We start from the raw sequence: 17522 nt of genomic DNA, 5'->3' as shown, positions 1-17522 counted from the left end.
GTGGCAGTAGCTGCCCATGGCAGTGCTGCCTGCAACAGAGCTAATAAAAAGGCCTCTTGCCCAGTGAGAACCTGTGTGTGTCCAGGGGCATGCCGTGGGGTCAGAGCTGGGGGGGCCTACCATGCACGACTGCTCTGGGGCCATACTCGGGAAACACCTCTCCCACCCCTGGAGCTCAGACCCGCATGTACCCTGCTCAGTTGCCTGGGCCTTAACAAGCTGTCAGGCCTGGCTAAGCCTGAACCAGCCCACCCCACAGCACAGGTGGGTGTGGCCGAGGAAGGTCACTGTGGTGACCAAGGGACTGGTTCCACAGTGCCGCAGTCCTGCAGTCTGGACCCTGGAGTCTGTCCTCAGTATGTCCCCAGGGTTGCTGGGCCAGTGCTAGCCAGGAGCAGTGCTGACCAGTGGGCAGGGGCTGTGTAGCTCCGTGCCCTTACCCCTGGGTTCCACATAAGGTCGAATGGCCTGAGAGCCAGGCCTGCCGTGAAGCAGGGTGTAGCATGGTAGTTGAGGACCCTTCCTTGGCCCAGTCAGGCCCAGGCCCCTGAGACCACTCATAACTGCCGTCTGTCACCCACAGTTCACCAGGCGAAGGGACATGAGGGGAGTACAAGGGACTGGAGGGGATACCTTCTATCTGCTGCTTCACTTCCCAGGTGTCCCCAAAGGCCAGATCTGGGCCAGGCCAGAGCAGGAACCCTACCTGGGTCTCCCACATGGGTGCAGCCCCGGCCTGCTGACAACTGGGTGACACAGGCAGAGGCACTGATGGTCTTTAATGAGTGCCCCTTTATTCTCCTGTAAAAATACTTCGCAGATCTGACTTCATAGCTGACAGCCAAAGGTCGTGGGAAGACATTCCATGTCACTGTGAAGAAGTCTACACTCAGGTCCAGTGAGGCCATGTCAGTGTGGCCAGCACCTGGACTTGGTGACAGCATTCACAGTCCTGGCCAGGTGCAGAGCCTTGGTCGTCAGTGGGCTCAGCCCTGTGCCAGCAGCGTGGCTCTGCACGTCTCCCGGAGCTTGGTGATGGTTGCCATGGGCAAGCTGCCCGGCTCAGAGAACACCTTCTGGAACACAAATGGGAACCCTTCAGACCCACAACCTCCCTGTGCGTGAGGGACCCCGTGACACCGCCCCACACACCTGCATAAAGGTGTGGCACTCTGTCACAAAGGGGCCGCGTGTCATCTGCTGGAACCTGTCGCACACGTCGGGCGCACTGGCCGCCTGCAGAATCAGTGTCTGGTTCTGCTTGATGAGTGTCAGGGCCACGCGGAAGAGGACCTTAGAGCCCTCGTTGAAAAGGCAGTCCCAGACGCGCAGCACGGTCTGCGGGGGACACGGCAGTGAGGCAGGGCCAGACAGTCTGTGGGGACCCGGCCAGTTGGGCCGTGGTAGGCCCATGCTCACCTCCACGGGCAGGACGTCCACAAAGAGACAGATGAACCAGCGGGACGCCGCCAGTGTCCACAGCACTCCGTGCCCATCCAGCAGGGCGGCCACGGCCGGCAGCTTCCTCCGGACCAGCTCCGCCAGCACCTGCTGGTCAGTCCGGAGGCCCAGCATCTGGGGGCCGTAGTAATCTGGACAGGGTGGGAGGAGGGTCAGCCCCTGTGGCTCCAAGGATGAGGAGGCTGCAGCCACCAGTGGGGCACCCAGCACCTGTGCCCAGGTGGGAGCCCAGCATGGGCTCCTGGCTTCAGCTGGGCACAGCCCCACTTCCTGGTCCTGGTATGTACACCCCCACAAGGCTGCAGGTGCCTGCTTCGTGTTTGGTCCCACCCCCCGCCCGGGGAGCTGAGATGGGGCTTTCGGCTTTGGCCTGGCCCAGCTCTGGCTGTTGCTGCCAGTTAGGGAATGAGCCAGCAGACAGATCTCTTCCTGTCAAAATGAAAAATCCATGCTCAGTGTTGTCCCAACAGCCATAGGTACCGTCCGGGGGAGGAGCTGGAGGACCAAGTTGGTCCCCAGGCCAGGGGCCCTGAGGGGGAGAGGATGTAGCTGGGAAGCTGTGGGTTATGAGACTGACCACACAGAGCCGTTAGGACACATGTGCCAACTGACCTTGCTGTCCATTGCTCTGGCCTATCTTGGCAAGGAGCTCGGGGGCTGACTGCCCAGCCAGCTAATGCAGTGTGAGAAGCAGCGACAGGCAGGGGACAGCAGCCAGAGAGGGGGCCCAGCCAAGTGTGCGCCATGCTACCATTCCCGGGAGCCGTGCCTTCCAAGCCCTCCATCTGTCCTGCCCTAGCTAGGGGCATAGGACGGGTGGTCAGCATTGACCCCAAGCCCACACATGCATAGCAGAGGTGGCCGGGAATCCCGCCGAGCCACAGCCTGACCTTGGCCCAGAGGTTTAGAGCAGCTTCCAAAAATAAAGGCTGGAGCCCAGCAAAACTGCCAGTCACCAGGGTTACATTAAGATTGGGCAGCTCCCTGCTGTGTCCCTCAGGGCCACCCAGGTCAGGCACAGAGCAGCACCTTGGGCTCCTGGGCAGGGCCACCCAGCAGCTGCCTCATGGCCCCAGAAAGTGGCCCCCACCTGTCCTTCCAATCACCCCACCTCAGGACATGGGATCCAATCAACACATAGCTAACCAGACAGTAGAAATGTCTGCACACAGGGCTATCAGCACACAACTGAGACACACAGTAGGGCTGTCAGCACACGGCTGAGGCACATAGTAGGGCTGTCAGCACATGGCTGAGGCACACAGGGCTATCAGTACACAGCTGAGGCACATAGTAGGGCTGTCAGCACACGGCTGAAGCGCGCACTAGGGCCGTCAGCACACAGCTGAGGCACATAGTAGGGCCGTCAGCACACGGCTGAGGCGCACAGTAGGGCCGTCAGCACACGGCTGAGACGCGCACTAGGGCCGTCAGGACACGGCTGAGGCACACAGTAGGGCCGTCAGCACACGGCTGAGACGCACAGTAGGGCCGTCAGCACACGGCTGAGGCGCACAGTAGGGCCGTCAGCACACGGCTGAGGCGCACAGTAGGGCCGTCAGCACACGGCTGAGGCGCCCAGTAGGGCCGTCAGCACACGGCTGAGGCGCACACTAGGGCCGTCAGGACACGGCTGAGGCGCACACTAGGGCCGTCAGCACACGGCTGAGGCGCACAGTAGGGCCGTCAGGACACGGCTGAGGCGCGCACTAGGGCCGTCAGGACACGGCTGAGGCGCGCACTAGGGCCGTCAGCACACGGCTGAGGCGCGCAGTAGGGCCGTCAGCACACGGCTGAGGCGCGCACTAGGGCCGTCAGCACACGGCTGAGGCGCGCAGTAGGGCCGTCAGCACACGGCTGAGGCGCGCAGTAGGGCCGTCAGCACACGGCTGAGGCGCGCACTAGGGCCGTCAGGACACGGCTGAGGCGCGCACTAGGGCCGTCAGGACACGGCTGAGGCGCACTAGGGCCGTCAGCACACGGCTGAGACGCGCACTAGGGCCGTCAGCACACGGCTGAGGCGCACAGTAGGGCCGTCAGGACACGGCTGAGGCACTAGGGCCGTCAGCACACGGCTGAGACGCACAGTAGGGCCGTCAGCACACGGCTGAGGCGCACAGTAGGGCCGTCAGCACACGGCTGAGGCGCACACTAGGGCCGTCAGGACACGGCTGAGGCGCACAGTAGGGCCGTCAGCACACGGCTGAGGCGCATAGTAGGGCCGTCAGGACACGGCTGAGGTGCGCACTAGGGCCGTCAGCACACGGCTGAGGTGCGCACTAGGGCCGTCAGGACACGGCTGAGGCACATAGTAGGGCCGTCAGCACACGGCTGAGGCGCACACTAGGGCCGTCAGGACACGGCTGAGGCGCACAGTAGGGCCGTCAGCACACAGCTGAGGTGCGCACTAGGGCCGTCAGCACACGGCTGAGGTGCGCACTAGGGCCGTCAGGACACGGCTGAGGCACATAGTAGGGCCGTCAGCACACGGCTGAGGTGCGCACTAGGGCCGTCAGGACACGGCTGAGGCGCGCACTAGGGCCGTCAGCACACGGCTGAGGTGCACAGTAGGGCCGTTAGGACACGGCTGAGGCGCACACTAGGGCCGTCAGCACACGGCTGAGGCGCACACTAGGGCCGTCAGGACACGGCTGAGGCGCACAGTAGGGCCGTCAGCACACGGGAGGCACGTGGTAAGGTGGTCATACCAGGCAGTATTCTTCCAACCAGCGCATCCAGCAGCCAGAAAGATTCTTCCTCATTTTCGGTGATGAGAATCAGGTACCCCGCAATGAAGTTCATGCCCTGAGGTCGGAAACCTGCTTGAGCCCCAGGACATGGGTCCCCCTTCTCCCATTCTTCCCTGTGCTTGCCACGAGGGGACCCTCGAGGGCAACTGTGGACGGGCATCCACCGAGTCCGGTCCACCCCAATAGGGGACTGCACCCTGTGTTAACCTTGGCTGAGACTCAGGCCCCCACCCTGACAGCGCCCAAGCCTGGGCTGGGACTCAGGGTTTACCTGGCAGTACCCCACCCCTGGGTTGTGCGCTCCATATGCCCGCAGCACGTGGTACAGGCTCTGCTGCAGGCAGGGCTCTGCTGTCGTCCGAAATCTCACATTGTCTGGGAAGGTCCGGTTCAGATCTGCACAGATGCAGAGAGACCCCTGGAAAAATGACCCTCAGGACCCCCATTTGGGCACCCCAGGGGCTGCGGGTACTGGCCCCACATCTCTGAGAAAGGTTTGGCTGCCGCACCTGCCTAGCATACACCCAGGCCACCAGCACAGACTGGGGAGCCAGGTGCTGGGCGCCCAGGGTTCCCCAGGCTGCTCCTTAGGACCCGAGCCAGCAGAGCTGCAGCCACTGGCCGCCCGCCCTAGCCCCACCCTCACCAGCCTGTGTACTCAAATACGGGGCCCAGGGATACGCTGGGGCCAGCCGGAGGCTCAGGATGCCCACATCCATACTGGGTCCGGCGGGAATCCAGGGAGACTGCAGGCGAGGGTTCAAGCACCCAGATGGAACTCCTGGCTCTGGGCTTCCAAGTGGGCCACACTCCGGCCATTGCTGCCCTTGGGGAATGAACCAGCAGAGGGAAGAACGGAATGTAAGGGACTCCGGCCCGGCGGCGTGGCCTAGTGGTTAAAGTCCTTGCCTTGAACACGCTGGGATCCCGTATGGGCGCCGGTTCTAATCTCGGCAGCTCCACTTCCCATCCAGCTCCCTGCTTGTGGCCTGGGAGGGCAGTCGAGGAGAGCCCAAAGCTTGGGTTCCTGCACCCGCGTGGGAGACCTGGAGGTTCCTGGCTCTTGGCTTCAGATCGGCGCAGCACCGGCCGTTGTGGTCACTCGAGGAGTGAATCATCAGATGGAAGATCTTCCTCTCTGTCTCTCCTCTCTGTGTATCTGACTTTCCAATAAAAATAAAATAAATCTTTAAAAAACAAGGAAGAATGTGAGGGACTCGTGCTGAGGGACAAAGGCAGCCGAGTGCCCTCTGGGAAGCCCACACAGATCCCTGTGGTTGGGGCTCCCCGCTGCTGGCCCTGCCCACTTCCCAGCAGCCAGTGCACAAAGCCGCCCAGGCTCCCCTGTGGCCTCACGCTGACTGCCACACTAAACACAGTGACCACAAAGACCACAGAACCAAACATAGGCCACAGGGACACCCATGTGGCCGTAGCATCCACAGCACACAGGATCAAACAGCGACTATAGGGATGCCCACATGGCCACAGCATCCATGGCACACAGGAACACCAAACATAGGCCACAGGGATGCCCACGTGGTCATGGCATCCACACAAGGCCAAAACACAAGTCCCAGGCCTTGAATTGAAGTTGGTATTTCTCGTGGATGCAGGTGCACGTGCCCAAAGGCTTCAGGGGTCGGGTACTCAGCCATCCTCATGACCGCCTCATGAGAAGCCCGGGATGCTGTGAACAGGGAGCTCAACTGCAGTCCCCACAGAGGGTCCTGGTCTCCTCACTGCCCTGTCACGCGTGGATGCACACATACAGGGCAAAGTTCATCCAGGGGGTCACTGTTACTGTGCCCACAGCAGCCCCCCTGCCCGTAGTGGCCCTGGCAGCGTACCCACCTGTCCTGATGGCCCCCTGCAGGAGGCTCTGGAAGTAGCCGGGGTTCTGGTCTATGGGCCTGGGCTTCAGACACAGGCATGGTGTTGCAGGGGGATCACTGTTACTGTGCCCACAGCAGCTCCCCCTGCCCGCAGTGGCCCTGGCAGCGTACCCACCTGTCCTGATGGCCTCCTCCAGCTCTGGACTCCCATCTCCCTGCAAGAGGCTCTGGTAGTAGCCAGGGTTCTGGTCCATCTGGGCCTGGGCTCCACTCACAGCCATCCAGACATGGGCACGGTGCTGCAGAGGGACCCCCTTCCTGACGTAGCGCTTCACTGCAGACAGGAGACACGGATGGGCACCAGTGGGGAGAGGCGGGCTCTGGCTCCACAGACACAGGGATGGACGTGCACATTGAAGGAGGACAATTGATTGGCTATCATTTGTACGAGAACAACTGACTGGATATAATTTGAATGAGGACACTTGATTGGATATACAAAACAAAAAGAGATACTTTCAGACAAGGATGTGAAAACAATTGATGGGTTCCGTAGGCAGGCTTATGGGAGCTGTGTAAGCTGCTCAAAGCTTCTCCCTTATATGTGACCCTCAGTCTGTAAAAGCCTGATGCCACTAACAAACTTCAGCTACTGACCATCATTCGGTAGTCCATGCGTGTTACTGGCGCTAAAGCCCATCACTAACGGACAGCGAACAACACATGAACACACATGTACGTACACGTGTTCACACTTCACATACACATTTCACAAAACTGAAAGATCTGTACACCCAAACTGGTACATACTCCCCAAATTCTCTACCCTCTTGGCAGAACCTAGAACAGCCAGTTAGTACCCAGCTCTCCAAAAACCTAGCATGGCTGAGAAGCACCCAGCCGTCCAGATCAGCACCGCTGGGGTAGACCAATGGTAGGCCAATGGTAAAAAGCCAACAACTGGCCAAAGGCAACGTGACTGCCACAAACTCAGAATGTGTCGCTGAACCAAGGGGCCACATCCAGGGTCCAATGTCTTACAGCGGTGCCAGGCAGGCACTGGAGGCCAGTACTGACAGCCTGCATTCCACGTCCGCGTGATCCCCAAGGCCTGGCCTCACTGCCCCCGCCCCACTTCACACTGGAGTGCCCGGGCAGCCTCAGGCAACAGCCCACGTGCTTGGGTGCTTCCCGTCCATGTGGGAGGCACAGCTGGAGGGCCAGGCTCCAGGCTGCTGCTGTTGGAGGCAATGAGGAGTGCACCAGCAGGTGGAAGGTTCCTTCTCCCATATGACACGCCCTCTTCCACTCTGCCTTTGGGATACTTAAGTAAATCTTTGTAAAAGGGGCCCAGTGCAGTAGCCTACTAGCTAAAGTCCTTTCCTTGCATGCGCCGAAATCCTATATGGGCACTGGTTCGTGTCCCGGTGACTGCTCATCCAGCTCCCTGCTTGTGGCCTGGGAAAGCAGTCGAGGATGGCCCAAAGCCTTGGGACCCTGCATCCATGTTGGGGCAAAGTCCAGGCAGCATCTCAGTCTAAACCACGGGACATAACAGAGGTTCACTGGGAGCAGCTGAGTCCCGTGGCTGCTCAGGATACACTTGGGGTGCACACGGGACACAGACTTCAGGGTCGGGAAGGAAGGCGAGGATGGAGCTGCAGAGAGCCCCAGGCCTGCCCAGGTTTAGTAAACCTGAGGGATGCTCTGGGCAGGAGGAGCTGCACCCAGTGGGGACCCAGCCACACACCAGTCCAGCAGGCCCATCCTCCCGGCCACATGGGCATTCCTGGGGTCAGCTGAGGACCACCCTAACCCCTCACTGTCTGCTGTCCAGGGTCCAGCGAGCACTGCCCTTCCAGGTTGCACGGAGAAAGCCTGGCCGCCCCGTCGCCCGTCACCCCATCCTGTCCCGGGCCAGGTGCGCCCTGCAGCAGGCGGGGTCCAGGTCCTGGCGGACCTTGCAGGGAGGTGTGGCCGCAGCCATGTCCCGAGCAGGTCTGCAGACAGACACCACCCTCGGCGCGGTCCGGAGTCCCGCACCCTGCCCGAGAGGCGCTGGCGGGAACCCTGGACTTCGCCCTTCGGCTCCCCGGGCGAGGCGGGTGGGGCGTTTACCTGTGCCGCTCCTTCGAACCACGCGACCGCCCCGCAGCAGCCGGGACCACTTGGCCGCTCTCCTTGCGAGAACCACGAGGTAGGAGGCGGAGAACTGCTCGTAGGCGGCGTAGTCAAAGTCCTCGGGCCGCTCGAACCCATACGCGTCCACCCTGGCAGAAGAGCACGCGGCTACTGCCGACCACGCCCCGCGCACCTGAACCTTGCACACCTGCGCCGCGGCACGGCGCGCAGGGGCTGAGCCAGGGATCCCAGGCAGGCGGGAAGTGCATGGATCCCCGTGTCCCTGTCCTCGCGACCCACCTGGGAACTGGGTCCCGCACGTCCTGCGGGCATCTACTCGGTTCCATCGCGAGCGACGCTGGTTCTCCGCCCGGGGAGAGGAGTCCCAAACCCGCGCGCTGGGCCAGGACGTGTCCTTCCGGCGGGGCGGGGCGGGGGCGGAGCCAGCAGCCGGCTCGGGCAGGGGTGGGGGCTCGGGAGGGACGGGTCACCACCTGGCGTGGAGGGGGAGGGCGACTCCTGGGTCCCCCGAAAGCCGGCCGGGCGTGGCCAGCGCGGCGGGGCGGTGCCGGAGCCGGTGGCACCTGCTTTGGGCGTCTGTGGTCACAGCTCCTGCGCTCCTGGCCTCCGGCTCCCGTTTCTCTGCAGGAAACGGCCGGCTCCAGCTCCTGGGCTCCCGCGGCTCAGGCCCGAGGCCGCTGCGCCGATGGCTGGGATGGACGCGGCCCCGGGTGCGGGCGCGACTGGAGAGGGGCCGGGACTGCTGCGGGCGAACCGCGCAGAGGTTAAGGGGGCGCGGGTCGGACCAGCAGGCTCTCGCCTTCAGCTAGACAGTGCGGACCTGGCCGCCCGTGGGAATCAGCTCGGGGGCTTTTCTGAAACACTTCACCAGCGGGCTGATCGGAAGCCCAGGCCCCTGTCCGCGACCCTCCAGGGTGTGGACTCCCAGATCAGGATCCGGCTGAGTCTGCCGCCTGGACCGGAAGGGCCAGCACCTTTGCCTTCACTGCAGCTGCTTGCTGTGCCCTGAGCTCGTCCTACTCCAGCCGGACCTGGGCCCCCAGGCCAGCGGGCGGCCTCACCTTGCCTGTCTTGTGTAGAGGGCCACTCTGTGGTCCGTGTGTCCAGTACTGAAGTCTCCTTGATCACTGTATGCAGTGGGGGACGCTGCTGGCCACCCAGCTTGGTGCCAAGCCTCTGGTGTGGTCTGGAATTGGGGCCACGATCCTGCTCCTGGCCACTGGGCAGTTCTGACTGGTGCGAGAGGGGACTTCAGTGGAGGCCCGGTCTACCCCTCAGGAAGGCCCCAGCCAGCCCTGCAGAGCCTGAAGCTGCCTGCATCTTCCTCCTGGCGTGGACAGCACGGGGTGTGGACAGAGCAGATCTGTAGCTCAGAGCCCACGGCACACTTGTCCCGGTGGGGACAGCCAGCCGGGACATTGGTTGCTGTCAGCACATGGATCCCGGCCAGCCTGGGTGCTTTCTCGGGTGCTCACGGGACAGGTTAGGGCTCCACTTGGTGAGTCAAACGACTGTTCCTAGGCTTTGTCAGAAACAACGGGCTTTATTCCTAAGGCTGCTTGGGCCATGACCCTGGCTGAGTCCTGGGCCAGGGCCCTCCCTTCTTAGCCTTCAACTGTAGCCAGCACAGTGCAGGGGGTCTCTTGTCACATGACCACATGGGGCTCAGGACAGGGCTGCCCAGGCCCCTGCTATCCGCTCTGTGGTGAGGCTCCAGGCTGCTGGCTTTGGCTTGTCCCAGCGCTGGCCGTCATGGCCATTTAGGGAATGAACCAGTGGATGGAAGATCTCTGTCTCCCCTCTGCAAATCTGCTTTACAAATAAATAAAATTAATCCTGAAGAGACTGAAAGTTACCATAATCGCGTTCTCCAAAGCAAGCCATTATTCCTTCTTCACTAGTAGCCATTGAGTGACAGCCAGGACTCCAAGGCCAGGGCACATGTGGTTACCTACTAATTAGTAATACATTCCCACCACATTTCTGTTTCTACAACTTATCTGTAACTTAATGGGAGAAATACATCAAAAGGGAAAAACATAAAGATCCAAGACAAAAAGTTCCAAACATTAAACTCCCCTACAACTGCAGGCTCTATAACCCCATAAACAGTCAAGCAATAATCAAAAGCATATCTCTATGATATTAATAAAAGCATCCTTAATTCCTCTAGTCAAAAAATTATATAAGAGGCTAAAACAGCTACATTTCCTATGCTCTAAAGAGTTGCAGGGACAGGCTAACTTTTACGGTCACAGTGACTATATTTGTCATAGCAGTTTCAGCTCACACGTCCATCACTTCCATTAGTTTGTAGGCTTCTTATCAAGCCCTTTCCCAGAAGGTGTGCTATATGTCTGGGCCAGATTCCAGGGCAATGGGTAGGCACACAATAAGGTGTCCAGAAAAGGCACGGACTTAATTGTACTCCTGTGTGCAGTTAAAGGCCTACTCACCAAGACATCAGCAGCAGCATTAACTCTCAAGCTCACATTGGTTGCAAAACCCACCTCACAGGGGCAAACAGCGCTGCCTGAATGGACTGCAGAATTCCTAGTGGGGTGTTTGAGCGTCCATGCAAAAGGCGTGAGACTGCGTCAAGGTGGTTGAAGAGACATTTCCCAGTCGTTGCCAAAGAGCTGGAAGCTCCTCTGGGCCCTGCCAAACGGGGGAGCTGTTCTCTTCACACCTTTGTGTCATCCACACCCACTGCACGGACCCCAGCAGCACCCACCCACTCATTCTCTTCCCAGACGTAGTGTGCCCAGCCCTCACCTCTTCCTCCAGCCAGAGCCCGGCCTGACCACAGGCCCGGTCACCTGGGAGCCTGCAGGGACCTCGTTGGGCCACCCAGCACTGGCCCCAGCTACAGGATCGGGGGAGGCTGGGGTGTGAGTTGCTGAGCTCACACACAGCTGCGTGGTACACACTCCCGAGGCCACACAGCACCTGCACAAGGCTGGGCTCGGGTCAGACTTGCTCCTGCCAGCTAAGACACCTGCCACAGCCAGGGCAGGGCCAGGATGAGGTCAGCAGCTAGGAGATGTCTCTAGGTCTCTCACGTGGGTGGCAGGGACCCAGGGTCTGGACTGTCCCTGTTGTTTTCCAAGTGTGCTGGGTCAGGAATGGATGCTGAAGTCTGCCCATGCCCCCCGCCCTGGGTGTGCTGGTGGAGGGGCATCGAGCCTACGGGATCCTGGTCAGAGACTGGCCGACCACAGCTCAGTCAACACGCCAGAATCCTGAGCCGTCCCACCCCCTGGTCACCTGGCTGCGAGTGTCCTGGGCGGGTGGACGTTGGTGGCTATCCCGGCTGGTCATGCCCTCTCCTGTTACTCTGTTGCTGGGTCGTTTACTTTCTTCTTGAAAGGTCAAGGAATTAGTCAAGTTTTGCCAAGGACAGTGGCATAGGCCCAGGAGCAGCAGTTGACAACCGTGTGTGCCAGACATTTGGCAGAGAGGTTGGAGCGCCCTGCCCCCCATTCCGGCTCCAGCCAGTGAGCTCCCGGGAGCACCCTGCTCCTCCTCCACCTGCCAATCAGGCCAGGGCATTCCCGGCCGTGGGGTGGGAGGGGAGGCAGTGGAGGAAGGCGGGGCTGGGGGAGGGGACTCAGCTGCCCATCTTCACTGACCGCTTCGGGAGATGCTGACCGCTTTTGCTGCCACTTAAAATAGCAAAACTCAGATGCCACTTGAAAGCAGACCCAGGGAACCCTGCGAGGCAGACGTCCTCCCAGCCAAGTGCTGGCTCAAGCCCTCAAGGGACACAGTGTCCAGGCAGACCATGGCTGTGTGTGCCAGGACATGGAGCCTGAGGGCAACTGCCCACACAGAGGTGATTCCTGCAGAGGTGGGGGCCTGGTGCTGCCAGGGGGGCCGGGGGCCGCAGGGCCAGTACGTCCCAGCCCCTACCGTCCCCACAGGCCAATAGCAGGCATTTGCTGGGTTTTGAGTGAGTTGCTCAGTCTGAGTGGCTGCAATGGGAGCCAGGTTGAACAGCTCACTAGCAGTAGAGAGCTGATAGCCCCAGGCTGGCCATGGACGTGATGGGCTGGTTAGGGCCCTCCTGGTGCTGCACCCAGAACACACCTTCCCCTAGGCTGGAGGTCACCTGCTATCCATCCACAGATTTCTGGGTTTCCAGTGCCCTGTCAGTGCCATGGCCCAGCAGATGGCTTTGCAGGCCGTAAGCTCCCACCTCTCACTGGTCCCAGAAGAAACAGTGCCACAGGTGGACACAGAGATGACCTCTCAGCCTCACCAGGCCACATGGGGACGACCTCTCGCAGCCCCACACGGTGGCCATGGGGACGACCTCTCGCAGCCCCACACGGTGGCCATGGGGACGACCTCTTGCAGCCCCACATGGCTCTCTCGTGGTCTCAGTGTGGCATTTTCAGACTTAAGGTCCAGTGTCCTGGTGCTGGCTCTGTGACTCATGTGTCCCCCCCCCCCAGGCCCTGGGCACCACCTGGCAAGTTCCTAAGCCCCAGCCTTTAACAAGGTTTGTAAAAATTTATTTTTGTTTATTTGAAAGGCAGGCAACAGAGATGTCCCATCTGCTGGCCCACTCCCCAACATCTGCAGCTACTGGGACTACAGCAGGAGCCCCCTCCTGTCTTTCCCATTGGCCTGCAGGAGCTGGACCAGTGGTGATCACTATGCCACCGGGATCGGCCAGTGTCATCGGCCACTTCTGCCCATACCAGTGCAAGGGGAATCTACCTGGTTGTCCCGAGGGCAGTGAGGGCTGGCCTCACTTGGGGGGCTCGCAGGCCTTGGGGGGTCGAACACTGGTCCTGAAAGACAAGTTGAAAGACTGCTGGTCCCCAAAGCTCTGGGCTCTGTACTTGGCCTTGTGCAGAGGCCTCCTAAGATGCTTGTTTTCCAGTGTCGTGCTTATCGGCCCGTTGGGCCCCTGGGTACCATCTTCCTGAGCCGGGCCCCACAGCTGCACACCCTGAACTTCAGCCTCCTGGCCCAGAGCAGCCTCCCAGCTCGCTCCAGAACTGTGGGGCTGCTGCGTTGGCTGTGACCACAGGTCCTGCCTGTGGCCTCCTTCTTGCTGCCCTAGGCCTGCCTGTGTGGCTCCACCCAGGGACCTTACCTCCCAGCTGGCCACAAGAGGATCCTGGACAAAGGGACTCCACCCCCGCTGGCCATGGGCCCCCTTCACCTGCCGGCCCAGGGTCCCCTCCTTCACCTGCTGGCCCTGGGCAACTTCCACCTGCTGGCCCTGGGCCCCCTTCACCTGCCGGCCCAGGGTCCCCTCCTTCACCTGCTGGCCATGGGCCTCCTCCACCTGCTGGCCCTGGGCAACTTCCACCTGCCGGCCCTGGACCCCCTTCACCTGCCGGCCCAGGGTCCCCTCCTTCACCTGCTGACCATGGGCCTTCTTCACCTGCCGGCCCTGGGAACCTTCAGCCTGCTGGCCCTGGGCCTCCTTTACCTGCCACCCCAGGGTCCCCTCTACCTGCTGGCCCTGGGCCCCCTTCACCTGCTGGCCCTGGGCCTGCTTTACCTGCTGGCTCTGGGCACATTCTGCCTGTCGGCCATAGGCCCCCTCCACCTGCGGGCCCTGGACCCCCTCCACCTGCCAGCCCTGGGCCTCTTCCACCTGCCGGCCCTGGACCTCCTTTACCTGCCGGCCCTGGGCCTGCTTTACCTGCTGGCTCTGGGCACATTCTGCCTGTTGGCCGTAGGCCCCCTTCACCTGCCAGCCCTGGGCCTCCTCCACCTGCCGGCCCTGGGCACCTTCCACCTGCCGGTCCTGGACCTCCTCCACCTGCCGGCCCTGGGTCTCTTCCACCTGCCTGCCCTGGGCCTCCTCCACCAGCGGGCCCTGGGCCTCCTCCACCTGCCTGCTCTGAGCCTCCTTGAACTGCTGGCCCTGGGCCCCCTTCACCAGCCGGCCATAGGCCCCCTTCACCAGCCGGCCATAGGCCCCCTTCACCTGCTGGCCCTGGACCTCCTTGAACTGCTGGCCCTGGGCCCCCTTCACCAGCCGGCCATAGGCCCCCTCCACCTGCGGGCCCTGGACCTCCTCCACCTGCCGGCCCTGGGCCCCCTTCACCTGCAGGCACGGGAAGCAGCTGCTGGGCTCTGGAGTGAAAATCTCTCGAGAACAGAGGCTACTTCCATCCCCTGCCAGCCCGGCTCTGCCTTCTTCCTGGTTCAAAGTCATACTCTGTCCTGCCAGCTCAGCTCTGCTCTCTCCTGCTGCCTCGATCTGAGGAATGTGGGCACTGCCTGGCTCTGGCCGTGTGGCACTCATGGTGCTCCTGATGACTGCCCTCTGCCCAGAGGCCTGGATGTCCAATGTGGGCTCTGTCACTGGGGACATCCTGGTCCTGGCCGAGTCCTGGCCAGCATCTCCCTGGACAGCCCCAGATACCAGTTTCCAAGGCTGCTCATCTTGCTGCCCCCACAGGGTGCAGCTGTCTACTGTGGTGAAGCCCTCGGGCTCTGTGAGGACTCCCCGGGCCTTCCCTTTGCTGAGGGGTGGCCCTGGCTCACCTTCCCTTGGTTGATGTTTTGCGGCCTCATGGCTGCTTGTGGTCTCATCCTTTATCTCTGGGAACCAGTGTTTCCCATGGCTCAGCCAGGGAGCACCCTCAGGTCCCTGGGGTGTGCCTGAGCCCTCAGCTGCTCCACAGTGCACTCCCCAGGGCCCTGGCTCGGCTGGTGCCAACTGCAGTCTTGCTGGTCTCCCAGCAGTCTGGCCCACTGGTCTGTCCTCAGTCACCATGGGACACCGGGCTTGTGTGTCACTGGTTGATCCCCTGCCCCCAAAAGGGCCAGAGCTGTTGTCTTCCAGTTGGGCGTTGCCCTGCGGGGGGCCGAAAGCTGAGGGCATCTGGTGGATCAGTGGGTGCTGCAGAGTAAGCTGTGTGGCCTCTGGGGCCGCCTGTGTCCTCAGGGTGGCCTGTGAGGCTACCAGTTGGCGTGAGGGGATGGGTACAGGGCCTGCCTCTTCTGGGAGAGCTTTCTGGGTAGCCAAGAGCAGGGCCTGGTACCAGGCCTCCTCAGCCTCAGCCTCGGAGCTGCACACGGTCATGGCGATCTCAGGGGCCTCCCAGGTGCTGTTCACACTGCCCCTCGCCTCGGGGCTTGTCCTGTCCCTTCCAGCTGTAGAACTCGCAGGTCCCTGTGCGGATGAAGCAGGTGGGAGGCTGGGGCCAGTGCGAGGGGAGGGCTGGGTTTGGCCAGCTCTGGCGCAGGGTGACAGCCAGCTGCGGGGGCCACAGACCACGGTGGCGACGCTGAGGGCCGGCTGCGGTTCCGCAGTGCAGGCCAGGAAACGGGCTGCGGGCACCTGGAAGCAGGTGCTGGCCAGGGCGGCCACGTGCAGCTCGCGGGCCTCGGGCCGGTGCGTCCTCACGAGGCTTCTTCGAGCTGGGTCTTGGCGCAGTGGCCGCAGGCCGGCCTCGGAGCACAGGCGGCCGCTCTGCTCGAAGCGTTCGCGCAGGCGGCCCCGCGCCCGGCCCCCGCCGCCGCCCGGCGGCTCCCCGCCCGCCTCCTTCTGCTCTGCTACCAGGAACTTCCTCAGGATGCTCTTCACGAAGCCCCTGGCGCCCGGGGCGCTCCTTCGCAACGGCCTCTCCCCGGGAGGCCCCTGGGCGCCCTGGCCGGTCCGCTCCTGCAGCCGGCGGATGGTGGCGCCCACCAGGCCCCGGCCCGGGCCCGGCTTATCCCTGGCGATGAGCCGGCCCACCTCGCGGGTCCTTTGCAGGTGGCGCTCGCGGCCTGTGCCCAAGAACTTGGCCTGCAGGAGCTGGAAGCGCGTGACCCGTCGCGGGGCGCCTTCGAGCGGCGCGGACGGGCTCGGGCCGTGGCCGGGCTCGGAGCCCTGGGCCGCGGGGGGCCGGTCGGCGCGTCCCGCGAGGTACAGCAGCAGGCTGTCCAGGAGCGCGCGGGCCGCGGGCGCACACGCCCTGCCCAGCCGCTTTCTCAGCGCCGGCTCCGGGTCGGCCGGGGTCGCTAGGCCGCTCCTCTCCCTCTGCCGGCTGTGGAGAGAAAGGCCTGTTACATTCGGTCAAGGTCACCGAGTGGGCTGCAGAGGGGGCAGCGCGGAGGCTGAGCGGGGGGAGGGGCTCTGAGTCCTGTGCCTCTCAGCTCTTCTCCCCTGCCTCCATTTGGGGTCGGGGCTGCTCTGTGGCTGGAGCTGTGCGGGGACTCTGCTACAGGAGTCTCTCAGGCAGGGACCCTCCACTGCTGGCAGCCTATCTCAGCCTCTACCTTGATCCCCGTGTCTTGCTTGCGACCTGGGCTCTTCCAGGCACCAAACCCCAAGTGATGGAGCTGGGTCCCTCCTCCTGTGTCTTCCCTGCCTGGGGATCCAGCAATCCCCAGATATCCCCACTGCATCCACCTGCTTCCCCCACACTGCTTCAACCATGGGAAGTACGATCCCCTTTCGCTGCTACTCTTGCTTTCAGCTGCCTGATCGTCGCCACCTTTCCTGTACGTGCCCAGAGCCTGTGCACTCCCTGCAGACTGCACTGCCCACCCAAGAGCTCTGGTCAACCATGTCTGCAGGAGCCTGCGTGCACACTGCTGGACTCGAGGCTGCAACCCTGTCCATGGGGCCTGCGTGGTTCCTGTGGTACACAGGAGCCCCAGCCCTATGGAGAGCAGATGGCCATGGATCTGGGTCTGACCCTGGGGGTAGTGGGACCTCAGGCCTGAAGTGACTGTGTGGGCAGGCCTCCCAGCAGGCAGGGGTGGACCCAGGCCAGGCTCCACCCCCAGCAGCCACTGGCTCATCGGGCTATTTCAGTATCTCAGAGGTGTCCAGAATGAGTCACAAAGATGACAACAGTCGCCACACTGACCACATGCCAGCCACGGAGCTTGGCCACAGGTGCCACTGTCATGCCTGTGCTGCCCACCGAGGGTCTGGGCACTCCTGGGTCTCTCGGTGCCACTCTGGTGCACTTCGAGGCTTAGGGCCACCTGTACCCGTGCCTGGCACTGTGGCTAACGCGGATCCCTGTCCCGTGCTGCTATGATTAATTCCACAGCCCAGTCAGGGCTGGGCAGCTGCGAAGCCGAAGGCAGAGAAGCCACCCAGCTCTCTCGGGGCCAGAACATTGTGTTCTCAGCACCAATTCCAGGATGGTTCTGGCATGTTCTGGAAGGGGAGCTCGACTGTCCCTGGACATGTGGGCATCTCTGTGGAGGCCTGGGAGGAGCCAGTGCCCACCAGGCAAGGTCCTGGCTCCCATCTTCCTCTAGATAAGCCCTGACCACAGCTTGGCAGCCATCTCCCACACATAGCAACTCCCATGGGTGCACAATGACCATGGTTTTGCCATCCCTCATCAGGTCACAA

The 17522-nt window shown here is 62.3% G+C and overlaps 1 protein-coding gene across 2 annotated transcripts; it reads right to left on the bottom strand.

The window, feature by feature from the left end:
- Positions 1-831: 831 nt before the first annotated feature.
- GRTP1 (growth hormone regulated TBC protein 1) lies at positions 832-8656 on the bottom strand. 2 transcript variants are annotated; one of them, XM_058670733.1, is made up of 8 exons: positions 8468-8656; positions 8165-8316; positions 6222-6380; positions 4483-4607; positions 4170-4266; positions 1420-1592; positions 1153-1338; positions 832-1073 (listed from the first exon to the last, which is right to left on the bottom strand). In XM_058670733.1, the coding sequence occupies exons 1-8, from the start codon at positions 8512-8514 to the stop codon at positions 987-989; spliced, it is 1026 nt and encodes a 341-aa protein (XP_058526716.1). In that variant the 5' UTR covers positions 8515-8656; the 3' UTR covers positions 832-986. The 2 variants fall into 2 exon arrangements, with proteins under 2 accessions (XP_058526716.1, XP_004577661.2); XM_004577604.2 differs by having other exon boundaries at positions 835-1076; positions 8468-8654.
- Between the last annotated feature and the right edge of the window lie 8866 nt (positions 8657-17522).

Source organism: Ochotona princeps, chromosome 12, assembly GCF_030435755.1.
Source record: "Ochotona princeps isolate mOchPri1 chromosome 12, mOchPri1.hap1, whole genome shotgun sequence".
In the NCBI taxonomy this organism is placed as follows: Eukaryota; Metazoa; Chordata; class Mammalia; order Lagomorpha; family Ochotonidae; genus Ochotona; species Ochotona princeps.
This window is presented reverse-complemented; position numbering and strand designations above follow the sequence as displayed.